The 12,640-nt window shown below is 39.3% G+C and overlaps 1 protein-coding gene across 1 annotated transcript in view; it reads right to left on the bottom strand.

Moving 5' to 3' along the window:
- Window positions 1–12,640, bottom strand: part of SLC26A7 (solute carrier family 26 member 7) — a 135,149-nt gene that overhangs the window by 52,496 nt on the left and 70,013 nt on the right. The window contains exons 8-10 of the mRNA XM_020870031.2: window positions 11,160–11,273; window positions 3,597–3,674; window positions 2,532–2,627 (exon numbers count right to left, since the gene is read on the bottom strand). Coding sequence (XP_020725690.2) covers window positions 2,532–2,627; window positions 3,597–3,674; window positions 11,160–11,273 — 288 coding nt within the window. The remainder of the gene's footprint in view (window positions 1–2,531; window positions 2,628–3,596; window positions 3,675–11,159; window positions 11,274–12,640) is intronic.

Raw genomic sequence — 12,640 nt, forward strand, 5'->3', positions numbered from 1 at the left:
CAACCAGTCCATCCTAAAGGAGATCAGTCCTGAATATTCATTGGAAGGACTGATGCTGAAGCTGAAACTCCAATGCTTTGGCCACCTGATAGGAAGAACTGACTCATTGGAAAAGACCCTGATGCTGGGAAAGATTGTAGGTGAAAGGAGACGGGGGCGACTGAGGATGTGATGGTTGGATGGCATCACCGACTCAATGGATATGAGTTTGAGTAAGCTCTGGGAGTTGATGATGGACAGGGAGGCCTGGCCTGCTGCAGTCCATGGGGTCGCAAAGAGTCGGACAGGACTGAGTGACTGAACTGAGCTGAACTAAAATTTTACATATATCCCCCCCCTCTTGGATCTCCATCCCACCCATCTAGATCACCACAGTGCCCTGAGCTGAGCACCCTGCACTACACAGCAGGTTCCCACTGGCCTTCTACCTCACACACAGTAGGGTATATATGTCAGTCTCACAATCCATCTTACCCCACCGCCTGCCACATTGTGTCCACATGTCCAGTCTCTGCATCTGCATCTCTGTTCCTGCCCTGAAGATAGGTTGATTGCACCATTTTTCTACATTCCACATACATACATTATTCTGTGATATTTGGTTTTCTCTTTCTGCATATTTCACTCCTTATGACAGTCTCTAGGTCAATCCATATCTCTACAGATGACCCATTTTTGTTCCTTTTTATAGCTTAATGATATTTCATTGCATAAATATGTATATATGTATACATATATCTAGTTTTTCATTTGCTAAGTCATGTCCAACTCTGTAACCCCTTGGATAGCAGCACGCCAAGCTTCCCTGTCCTTCACTATCTTCCTGAGTTTACTCAAACTAATGTTAGTTTGAGTTAGTGATGCCATCTCATCCCCTGACACTTCCTAGAGATCTCTCCCCTTCCATTATGATAATGTCCTTCTCCTTATGTGATTAATGAGTTTCTTATCAATACCTTTATCATGGGATTATCAATAGCTTGTTAAATAACTTTGCATCTTCTCAGTTTTTCTATTTCCATGTGCCACTTCATATATATCACCTTAAAAAAGTCTTGTTCCTTCATCAGCCTGGTTAATTTTGGTCTCTTGGACTGCCTAAAAAATACTATTCCTTCAAGTCTCAGTCTACATTTCAGCTTTGCTCTAACTCTTCTGTATTAACCCAGTCCAAACTAAATGTTTCAGCTTCTACTTTTCTCCAGTGCCAAGTTCTTACTTTTGCTTCTGTTATGTTGTATCATGCTTCACGTAACAGTTAATGTGTCTGTGTCTGCAGGCTGCACAGATATCAGTGTCTGAAGAGGATAAGTACTTCTTTATTCATCTCTGCATTTTCACGTAACACCTAGTACTGTACCTTGGTAGGAGCTCAGTAATATTGAGATATAAGAGGAGTATTATTAAATTAGGCTCCAGCATAAATAATCCTCCAAAGTCTCTCAGAGTAATGAATTTGAAGGAGTACATAGATAATTGCATTTCAATATGGTAAATGCCATAATAGAACTCAGCAGAGTCTACTAATGAAATAGCTCACCCATCTATGGGAGGGAGAGAATACTGAATGTTCTCACACAGACACATTTCTCTAGAACAAGCATACTAAAAACTGATGTTAGTAGAATCCATATTTTATAGTATAATTTAATCTGTTCCTTTATGCTATGTTGTTAGCCGCTCAGTCGTGTCTGACTCTTTGCAGCTCCACGGACTGTAGCCCACCAGCTTCTTTGTCCATGGAATTCTCCAGGTCAGAATCCTGGAGTGGGTTGCCATCCCCTTCACCAGGGGGTCTTCCCAATCCAGGGATCGAACTCTGGTCTCTCGCATTGCAGGCAGATTCTTTACCAGCTGAGCCACCAGAGGAATGTGTTCCTAGCAATATACTATTAACATAATATTCTTCTCAATGTAACTCACTTAAAAAAGCAATTCATGAGACTCTGTATTTAGAATGAATATGGTCACCATTTGGAGAAGGAAATGGCAACTCACTCTAGTATTCTTGCCTGGGAAATCCCATGAACAGAAGAGCCTAGGGAGCTACGATCCATGGGACTGTAAAGACTTGGACATGACTGAGCGACCGAGAACATGGTCACTATTAATATGTTTATCCTATGTCAATGAAGTATATGTTTCTTAGAAATTAATGCTGGCTTTTCATATATGTTATATATAGTCATATTTCTACTAGCTGTTTCTTGATGATCTTAACTTCTATAATCAATTCATAATGGAAACTGGGAATTCACAAACCATTCAAGTGATAACATTTTTTAGAAAGGTCTTAAACAGCACATCAGTCAAAACTTGATACAATTCCATTTCTGTTCTTATAAGAACATTTTATATTTTCATGTTTTAAGACTTTGAAAAAAAATTATAGTCTGTAAATAAGTAAAAACTGTTTGTAAAATGTAAGTCTCAAATGGCTAAAACTATCTTCTGCAAATGGAACTATTAAAGCTTATTTTGTAACATGTGTTTAAGCCAAGAGAGCAATTTTAGGTTAAACTTCTACTTACCCAGTCAATTTTATCCACATTCCAGTATTTTTTTAAATCTCGAAACTGTATTAGCATTCCCTTCAGTCCCACAACAATAATACTTGCAAGAACACACTACAAATAAAAAATAAGCTGATGAAGATGCAAGATAAAGACTTTAATCTAAATTTAAAAGAATCAATGTATTTTATGTCTTTGTTTTCTAAATACCTACTAGAGAATAGTTATCATCATTTAGAAGACTAAAGTAATATTCATTTTGTTTAGAACTAACCTATTATTGTACTTTAAGAACATAATATCAGTTCTAGAAAAGTCACAGGGTAGATGTTATTCCATTCTTAAAAAAAGGAGGAAATAAAAAGAAAAGTAGTGAACTATAAGGGTGAATGTGATAAGACTGAATGTCCTGTTAACGTTATAATTATTCATTGCCATTTGTTTGCAATTTATTGCAAAAATTCAGTGTATCATGTATTTCTTTAATCATCTTGAATATAAATTATCTGGTTGCATCAGAATATATTTATAAGTCTCTTGAGAAATAAACTTGATTATTGGAAGATCCTCTCATGAAAATGATTTATTCTTATTACATGAAGGAAGAATTAAAACAAGAACTGTCTCTGGATCCCTGAAGACCAGCATCTTGCTATAGTGTCCCAGGCCTGCGAAAAGCAAGGCAGATACCCACACTAATGTTCTGAGTCACTTTGTATAAAGATGTATCAAGGGTGGCAAGAAATATTTTGTTCCCTACTCTCTTGCCCAGCATGCATTTTCTAAGAGTCTAAATTTTATAAACTTCTTCCAAAGTCTATTTCTTATAACAGAGATTGCTTAATTCTACCTTCGAACTGAATACAAAATAAATCTAATTAAATGAAAACAGCCATGGTACTCTCCCATACCTTACCCATCAAATGTGGGCTCTTTCTATCTCTCCTCCATACAACCATTACTTATGCCACATAACTTTTCAGATTTAGGATCACTGAGGTTGTTCTTCAAAGAAATGCTTAAAATGGAATGATTCTCTTTAATGTTAAATTTTAAAATTAAATAATAAAAAGTATTGCTTACCATGGGCAGCCAGTAAAGCAAAGGCCCTATTGCATAGATGACTATCAGGACAAAAACGCAGGATATTAGACAAGCCACCTATAAAACACAAGACAGGCAAAAAAAGAAATCCTTGAATTTTTTTGTGATTCCAAAGTTATAGGGGGAAAGATAATCTTAGTTCTTCTTGATAAGAAGAAACAAAATGTTGGCACGTGATTGTTAAATTATACAGATTGTCATTATCTATACTGTATAGTTGAAGGAGCCCAAATGTGACAGGTGACAAACTAGTGTGACGAAATTCAGTCAGCAATAAGAGAAAAGCCATTCTACACAAAGAAACAGGACACTGTCAACTATTATCACACATCACAATTTTCTGTTGTTTGTTTGATGGTGAAAATGACATTTCAATTGTACTTAAGCCCACTGTTGTTCACCTGACCTCCCTTCTCATTTCTTAGTTATGTGGGTAATAACTGCATACACACAGCTTTAGGGGTTTTCTGGGCTGATGACAAATTTCCACAGAAGCCTTTGCTCTCTTCTTAGGAGTCCTTCGTTAGTATGAAACAGTTAGATGGGATATGGAAGCAGTCTCTGCAGTGAAGCAAACAATTTTATTAATCCTAAAAAAATCATTAGTACTGTGTTTTAACCAACTCAATATGTTGACAAAAGGCAATTCAAAACAGCTCACTTCTAACTAAGCTCCACTTGATGGAGAACCAGTTTCATGTAAACAAATGTTCACATCTTAATAGAAACATTTAGCCAAACTGTCATCCTACCAAGAGGCTTTCCCAGGACCAAAAAAAATACCTAAAATATCGTAATGGAGGAATCAAAGGAAACTGGAGTGGTTAAAAATAAATATATAGACAAATAATCAATAGTAAGGTCTCAGAGCAACTTGAGTTCTCATACACTGCTACTGGGACTTAAGATATGGTGCAGCCACTTCCAAAAAAAGTTTGGCAGTTTCTCATGAAGTAATGTCTGACCTAAAACTACCTAAGAGAAATGAAAACTTATGCCTATCAACATACATGTAAATATTTATAGCAGCTGTATTCATAAACACCAAAACTGTAAATAATTAAATTGCTTACCAATTGGTGAATAGATAAATTTTGGTACATCCTTACAAGAGAATACTACTCAATAATAAAAAGAATAGACTATTCACAAATGTAACAGCATAGATTAAACTCAAAATCATAAAACTAAGAGAAAGCAACTGATACAAGTTCCTTCCATATTTAGTGGAACTCCCCTACAGCATTATATAGCATGTAAAAGGGAAAAATCCTTCTGTGGGAAATAACTCATTAGGGAACTAGAGGTTGTTAGGGAAGTTCTAATACACTAAACTGCCACTAAACTGATCATTTAGGAGTAACTGGTGATTTTACATGAGTTTTTAAATGACAAAATATTATGCCTGTCATTCCACTAGACTGAAAAAAGCTCGTTGTCAGAAGGCAGGTTATAGAATTCATTCAGATATCCCCATAAGTGATTCAGTATATCCATGTTCATGTGGAAAGAAAAAGGCACCAACTGTTAAACTGCACTTCATGTCAAAAGACAATGGCATGCAGTGTCGCTGTGAGACCTTTATCAAACACTTACAAAGGTACCTTAATCTTATTTGCAGCTATGAACTTGAGACAGCTAGACTCTAAACTCCTTTGAAGGATATGAGGGACATAGAGGCAAAGTGACTTTCCCAAGGTCACAAAGCTAAGAATTAGAAGGAATATGGATTATGAACTGAATTAGATCCATAAAGTCAAATATATTTCAAGTTTCTAGATACCTTAAATACACTAAAGCTGTTAGAGAAGCTACAACCTAATTAAATAATTCTTTTTAAAAACAGTAAACTTCAACTACCTTCAAGATTTTCTCTAAAGATTACTTATCTTTTATTTACACAGTTTTTTGTAAATACATTAACAATAGTGTGCTCACTGAACTATAATTTCAGTCTTATTGTTAAAATAAGAGTAAATGGATCTTACTTTCAAAAGATGACAATGGGTGAAAAAAAACTATTTGTTTACCTTAGATAGTAAGTCATATAATGAAACAGACTATGTAATCAAATAGCTTATGTCAGCTCTTTAATGCATTTCATCTTTGTTGATGCCCTAGATCAAAAGACAAGGGCATCTAATTAGGTAAGAAATCCTTATCAGTTATGCCCAGGGTATCTACTCCTCGGGCATAGAAATCAATAATATAATATATAATACTGACACTCTTTGTCTCCATAAATAAGAGACCCAGGTGCTAAAGTTTGAATTTGGAAAACCCCTTTAAAAGCAATCAGTCCAAGCCACTGTTCTGTAGATAACCAACTCAGTCACTATACACTGAGGTTAAACTAAGTTGAGATATTTGCAATGCTATAACAGAATTCTCTGACTTTAGACTTCTGTAATAACACAGTTACACTATGTTTTCAAGTATTACCCACATTCTGAACATCCATAACTTTGTATATGAAGTGCTACTTTCTTATATACCTCTGACTTACCTAGAAAAAAATTTAAAGGCAAATTACAACCAGAAGGGAGATAAACTTGTTTCCTTTATTAAACTCAGAAAACAAACAAAGCTAAATGCCTCCTTATTAATAAGTTCCAGCTTAGCTTAGACTGCAACTAGTAGGAAAAAACTGTTCACACATTTACTTAACCAGAGGACAAACATTTTTCTAGGCATTTTAGTTTTCTTTAACTCATTTCATTTCATGGTAATTATATATCCACAGATAACTTTTTATTCTAAAGTTGTAACTATTCAGGTTTATGCTAACTCTGGTACAGGATAATGAAATAATCTATATTTTCTTCTTGTTACATTCTCAAACAAATATTATCTGTGTTACAGGTTACTTACAAAGATGACTATGCAAACATCAGTGTTAACCTTTTCCTAAGGGAAAACCATCCTGAATATTCATTGGAAGGACTGATGCTGAAGCTGAAGCTCCAACACTTTGGCCACCTGATGCGAAGAACTGACTCTTGAAAAGACCCTGATGCTGGGAAAGATTGAAGATGGGAGGAGAAAGGGACGATGGAGGATGAGATGGCTGGATGGCATCACTGGCTCAATGGACATGAGTTTGAGTAAACTCCGGGAGTTGGTGATGGACAGGGAGTCCTGGCGTGCTGCAGTCCATGGGGTCACAAAGAGTCGGACACGACTGAGCAGCTGAACTGAACTGAACTGAACCTTGAGAAATAGAGTATTTCCTGCCGTATCAGTAAACAAGGATGTCACTGCCATCAGGGACTGCAGCCCTCCAGTGTGAGCTCCTGGGCTCCTAAGGGCACCCGGGAAGAAGAATCCCTGTGATCCGGCAGCCACTCCCTGTGGTGCACCTCAGAGAAGCTCAGGGTGTGAAAAACACAGAACACTGGTCCCAGATGGTGGAGACACGTATGAAAGGAGTGATTTCAGGGAGCCCAGACTCTCCTATCTTCCCCTACCTAGAAAAGCACCAAGTTCCTTAACTTGAATAGATCTGGCTTCCTTTTATAATAATGTTTTGATTTTCACACTACTTGCTCCTTGTTGCAAAACTTCTCCATGACTTTACTCCGCCCCTGGCTTCCTCAGATCAGTTTTCTCGGGGTCCCTTGAGTTGCTGTCCTCAGGCTTGAAGTCCTAAAAATTCCCACTGAATAAAGCATAACTGGGCTTCCCTTGTGGCTCAGCTGGTAAAGAATCCACCTGCAACGTGGGAGACCTGGGTTCAGTCCCTGGGTTGGGAAGATCCCCTGGAGAAGGGAAAGGCTACCCACTCCAATACTCTGGCCTGGAGAATTCCAGGGACTGGATATAGTCAATGGAGTTGCAAAGAGTCGGACACAACTGAGCGACTTTCACTAAAGCATAACTCTCAACTTTTAGGTTGTGAATATTTTTTTAAGTTGACAGTTATGGCAACCATGAAGAAGGATCCCTCTCCTCTGCCCGAATCCCATGAGGGTCTAAAGCCTTGGTACCAGCAGAGGCTCCGCATGCCCATCGACCACCTCAGGGAGTCCAGACGAATTTGAGTGAGTTTTTCGTGGTTCTAGGATCTCCCACTATTGATGATTTTAAGTTTTAGTTGATGGGGAACAAGGCTATCCTTGGAACTTGGTTTCAAGAAGAAGTACCTGGGTTGCTCAGTTTAGATACTGAGTGACATCCTCGGTTGAAGGACTGGGAAGATTTTATTCAAGTCAGGCAGTAAGTGGGTTATCCCCAGTATAAAAGACACTGGGAAGCATTAGTCTGGATACTGACTGGTTGGTTATCCTCAGTTTAGAGACCAGGAAGACTTTGCTCAGCTAAACACTGAGAGTCCCTTGGACTATAAGGAGATCCAACCAGTCCATCCTAAAGGAGATCAGTCCTGGTTGTTCACTGGAAGGACTGATGTTGAAGCTGAAATTCCAATACTTTGGCCACCTGATGCAAAGAGTTGACTCACTGGAAAAGACTCTGATGCTGGGAAAGATTGAGGGCAGGAGGAGAAGGGGACATCAGGGGATGATATGGTTGGATGGCATCACCAACTCAATGGACATGAGTTTGGGTAAACTCTGGGAGTTGGTGATGGACAGGGAGGCCTGGCGTGCTGCAGTCCATGGGGTTGCAAAGAGTCAGACATGACTGAGCAACTGAACTTGATCCTAAGCCTGATTTCAAATTAAAGCATTTTCCTGATTTCAAATGTACTATATTAAGTGAGAATAAAAGCTATTGCCTGACTTATTCTGTTCCTTCTTAAACCAGCAAAATTGACTAGTTTTATAATCATCCAATACTTTTATTTTTCATTCACTCTTCCCACACTTACTGTGCTAAGTGCTATGTGCTTAGCCATGTGCTAAGTCTTGGGCTGGACACTGATGATATGGGGAACAAAAGCAGACAGGGACTTCTAGGAGCTGCAGTCAAGAGCAGAAGGCAGACACCAATCATGTAATCACACTGATAAACATGTGAAGTCCAACAATCGTGTAATCACACTGATAAACATGTGAAGTCCAACAGAGCTAAGGTCTCTGAAGGAAAGAACACAGTCGGCCCAGAAGTCTTAGTGAAATCTGATGAATGGGAGGAGTTACCTTAGAAGGGAAGAGGAGGCAGCCACAGAGACAAAACGGATAAAAGGAAGACACCAGAGCTCAGGAGGAAGGAGGCGCCGGACTAGAGAGCTGAGAGTGAGGCGGAGAACAGTCCAGGATGAGGCTGCAGGGGGAAGCACACAGTTTGGGTAGGTGAAAGGTCAGAAAGCTAAGACCTTTATGGGCTCTGGGAGGAAGGAACAAGGCCATATCTGCATTTTAAAAGCTATCTTTCTACAGAGATACTCGTAGTGTTTCTGAATAAGAAAGAATCAATTGGTGAAATGATTGGCTATTATTAGCCTGAAAGTTGAAAGATTTTCATTCTTCTAGGGTAACTTACTGGGTATAAGTCTAGTACCTACGAGAAAAAGAGAGATATTTTAAGGGATTACTTTGTGAAGTCTTGTCACATGGAAAGCTGGTTTCACAAATAGCCTATTTAGAACAAAACTTTTAAGACTTGTCTGTCCCAAAGCCTTCTTCAAATCATGTCTGTTATCCCCACGTAAACTTAATAGTTGTAATGCCAAAATGACTACCATGGGAAAACATCCTCAATTGAGGTATGCACATTAAGTCAGATTACTTCCCTGTGCAATTTAATGGGACTAGTTGAGCAGATCATGGATGATCTCAACAAGCAAACCAGCATAAAAATACAGTGCTACTGAGCTTTGCTTCTCTGAATTAGCATTTTGTTAGGTGCCTTTTCTTTCTTCTGAAGTCTAATGAAGAGAATACCATGAAGAACTGATGAAAGGAAATCTCACACACTCATCCTTCTAAGAAACCAGGTGGAAATCACTATAGAATCCTCGAATTTTACAGATGTTAAGTCTTCAGAGTAAGGAATGATATTTGAGTACACTATGTATTAAACATTCAAATTTAGATTACAAATATTTGAGAGTTGGCAAAAATGCTTGTGCCAATGCACATTATGAACTTATGCTTTAAATCATGAACCACCTAAAAATCAAATGTCATGTAAAACAACATTGAATGAGAATTACACATCCTTATGTCATATTATTATAGAATCAGAATTTGTTACTGCTTCCCATCTGCTCCATGATACATTCATCAATAATTTTATTAGTTTATGCTATATTTTAATGTTTATTTACCCATCTTTCTCTTGCCACTCTCCCCCAAGGCCAAGAACTATATATTTTTCAAATTTACTCTTCTACAACACCTCCAAAAGGACTTAATATAAGGTAGGCTACTAAAAAATGGGTTTCCCAGGTTACTCAGCAGGCAAAGATTCCACTTGCAATGCAAGAGACACCAGTTGCATCCCTGGTCCAGGAAGATGCTACATGCCGCAGAGCAACAAGGCCGTGTGCCCCAGCCCCTGAGCCCACGTGCTGCAGGGACCAAAGCCCACGCCCAGCGCCCAGGCCCCGCAACATGAGGAGCGCTGCATGCGAAGCCCTCGCAGGGCAACAAAGGCAGCCCACCAACGGCGACCAGAGAAAGCCAGCGTGCAGCAACTAAGACACGTCACAGCCAACTAATAACACAGAAAAAGCCGAAAAAGAAAATCAAATGTGCATGAGTTATTTTAACAATGGCTAGCTGTTCATGTTAATTTATTAAATCAACACACATATGAATTTCCTTGTATAGAACAGTGCTTAAGAATGCAAGATTTGGAGTAAATCTATCTGGGTTCAAATCTCAGCTCTGCCACTTCCTAGCTCTGTGACCTGAGTAAGTTAGTTTAACCCTCTTTTCCTCAATGTTCTCATGTGGAAACCTAGAATAATAATTATGCCTCCTTCATAGAGTTTCCTAAAACATTAAATGAGTTCATTTACAAAAAAAAAGTATGACATGCAATGCCTGGCATATAACTCAATATATGCTTCCACCACCACCACCATCCTTATCATCACAGAATCATCTTAATTGCCACTGTTGATAATTTTACTAGTATCCAGCATAATCACTACTATACAGCAGGCTCTAAAATGTCAAACTGATTTGAGTTCCTAAAACACACCATTGTTTCTTTAAGCCAAAATGTACAGACATTGTATTGTTCACTCACATACTTGTACATCTCTATAGACAGGAATGTCAGTATCAAGGCTGATGCTGCATACAACTGTTTTCATTCTATTTAAAGGAAATGAACGAAGATTTTAAAATTTCCAACTGACGGGTTAGATTAGCAAAAAGTAAAATCAGAGGCACCACGAGAGGGAGCTTTTGCTCAGCGATTGACGACAAGAAGCCTGCGCTAGTACAGGACTTTTCTCTTTTTGTCTGCTCATTGAATCCTTCAGCTTCTCAAGGATCATTTCTAAGCAGGAGAACAGATAAACTGCCTTGATGTTTAAGAGACTAAAGAAATAACATTATTCTCGGGGACTTAGATGCTCATTCCTCTCTCTCTCTCAGTCCTTCTGTGCCTGCTGAAGAATGAAGTTACCTGTGTCTTTGCTCCTGTGCCATACAGGCCAGCAGTTCTTCCCATGGCAGCCGCACTTGGTATACAGAAGAAGAACGAAGCGATCACATTGCTGAGGCCATGGGCCAGGAGTTCCTGCAGGAATGATGACAGGGCAATGTATCATTTCCTAATCACGATCCACTTTTAGCGTGTGTGTGTTTGAGTGTGTGTGTGTGCGATGTGCTCAGTCATGCCCAATTCTTTGCAACACCATGGACTACAGCCTGCCAGACTCCTCTGTCCATGGAGGAGTCTGTTTATACAGGCAAGAATATTGGAGTAGGTTGCCATTTCCTACTCCATGGGATCTTCCTGACCCAGGGATCGAACCTGCCTCTCTAGCATCTCCTGCACTGACAGTGGATTCTTAACTGCTGCACCACCTGGGAAGCCCAGATTTTAGAGACCACAGATAAAGCTTGTCATGGAATGCAGCGTCTTTTGTATTCTTCTGTTTTCTCCACTGGTTGTAATTTAACCATCATTCTAAAAATAGCTAACATTTACTGAGTGCTTCCAATGAGCCAGAAACTGTTCTGAGCCCTTCACTCATTTGATCCTTCTAACAATAATAACTTTATAGGGAAGCACAAGGTATTTACTGTATCTGTTGCCAATTACTCGGGTTTCAAGTTACTACAATAAAGGGTTTTGTTCCCACCATTCCACCAATGACCTCCAGGGTGCTAAATCCAATGGTTAATTCCTACCTCCCCTGGCAGTAAAAGTGGCATTTGACACAGTTGCCCACATTCTCCGCCTTAAAGCCTCCTTCCAGGTCCTTCTGGAACCTCTCACCCCCCTGGTTTCCTCCGACCTCCCCAGTCACTGCTTCTCAGCCTCCTTCTCACATAAACAATCACACACATTGGATCACTCTTTTCTCTATTCTGAGCTACCCAAACATGTTGACAGCCGTCACATTTATATCTCCAAGCCTAGACTACTCTTTGGAACTTCAGACTGATATAGCCAACCTATTCCTCAGCATCTTCATTTGAATTGTTAACAGGTATCCCAAGCTTAATTAATCAGCTATTGCTCTACATACTCCCACGCTGGTCCTCCCACACCCTTCCCCACCTCAAGCTCTATTTGGGCCAAAAGCTTTAGAGAGAGTCTTGACTTCCCCTTTGCCCAGATGGTGCCCACATCCAATTCTTAATCCGTCCACTTCTCATCTCCTTCATTGCTGCATCCAAGTCATCAGATGTCACCTGGATTCCTACAGAAGCTTCCTAACACTTTTCTGCTCCTGCTGTTGCTAGAAACACAGACAAAAATCCCTGCCCTCACAGACTGGTGTTCTAGTGGAGGGATGCTACCAATAAACAAGATGAACACAGAAAGTAAAACAGAGTGGAAAGCTTTGGAGATGAGGATTTGGCTTACCAAGAAAGGCCTCTCTAAGAAGGAAATATTTAAATAAAGGAGGAATGCAGCTACTTGAGGGTATAGAA

Source organism: Odocoileus virginianus, chromosome 15, assembly GCF_023699985.2.
Source record: "Odocoileus virginianus isolate 20LAN1187 ecotype Illinois chromosome 15, Ovbor_1.2, whole genome shotgun sequence".
Taxonomy (NCBI): Eukaryota; Metazoa; Chordata; class Mammalia; order Artiodactyla; family Cervidae; genus Odocoileus; species Odocoileus virginianus.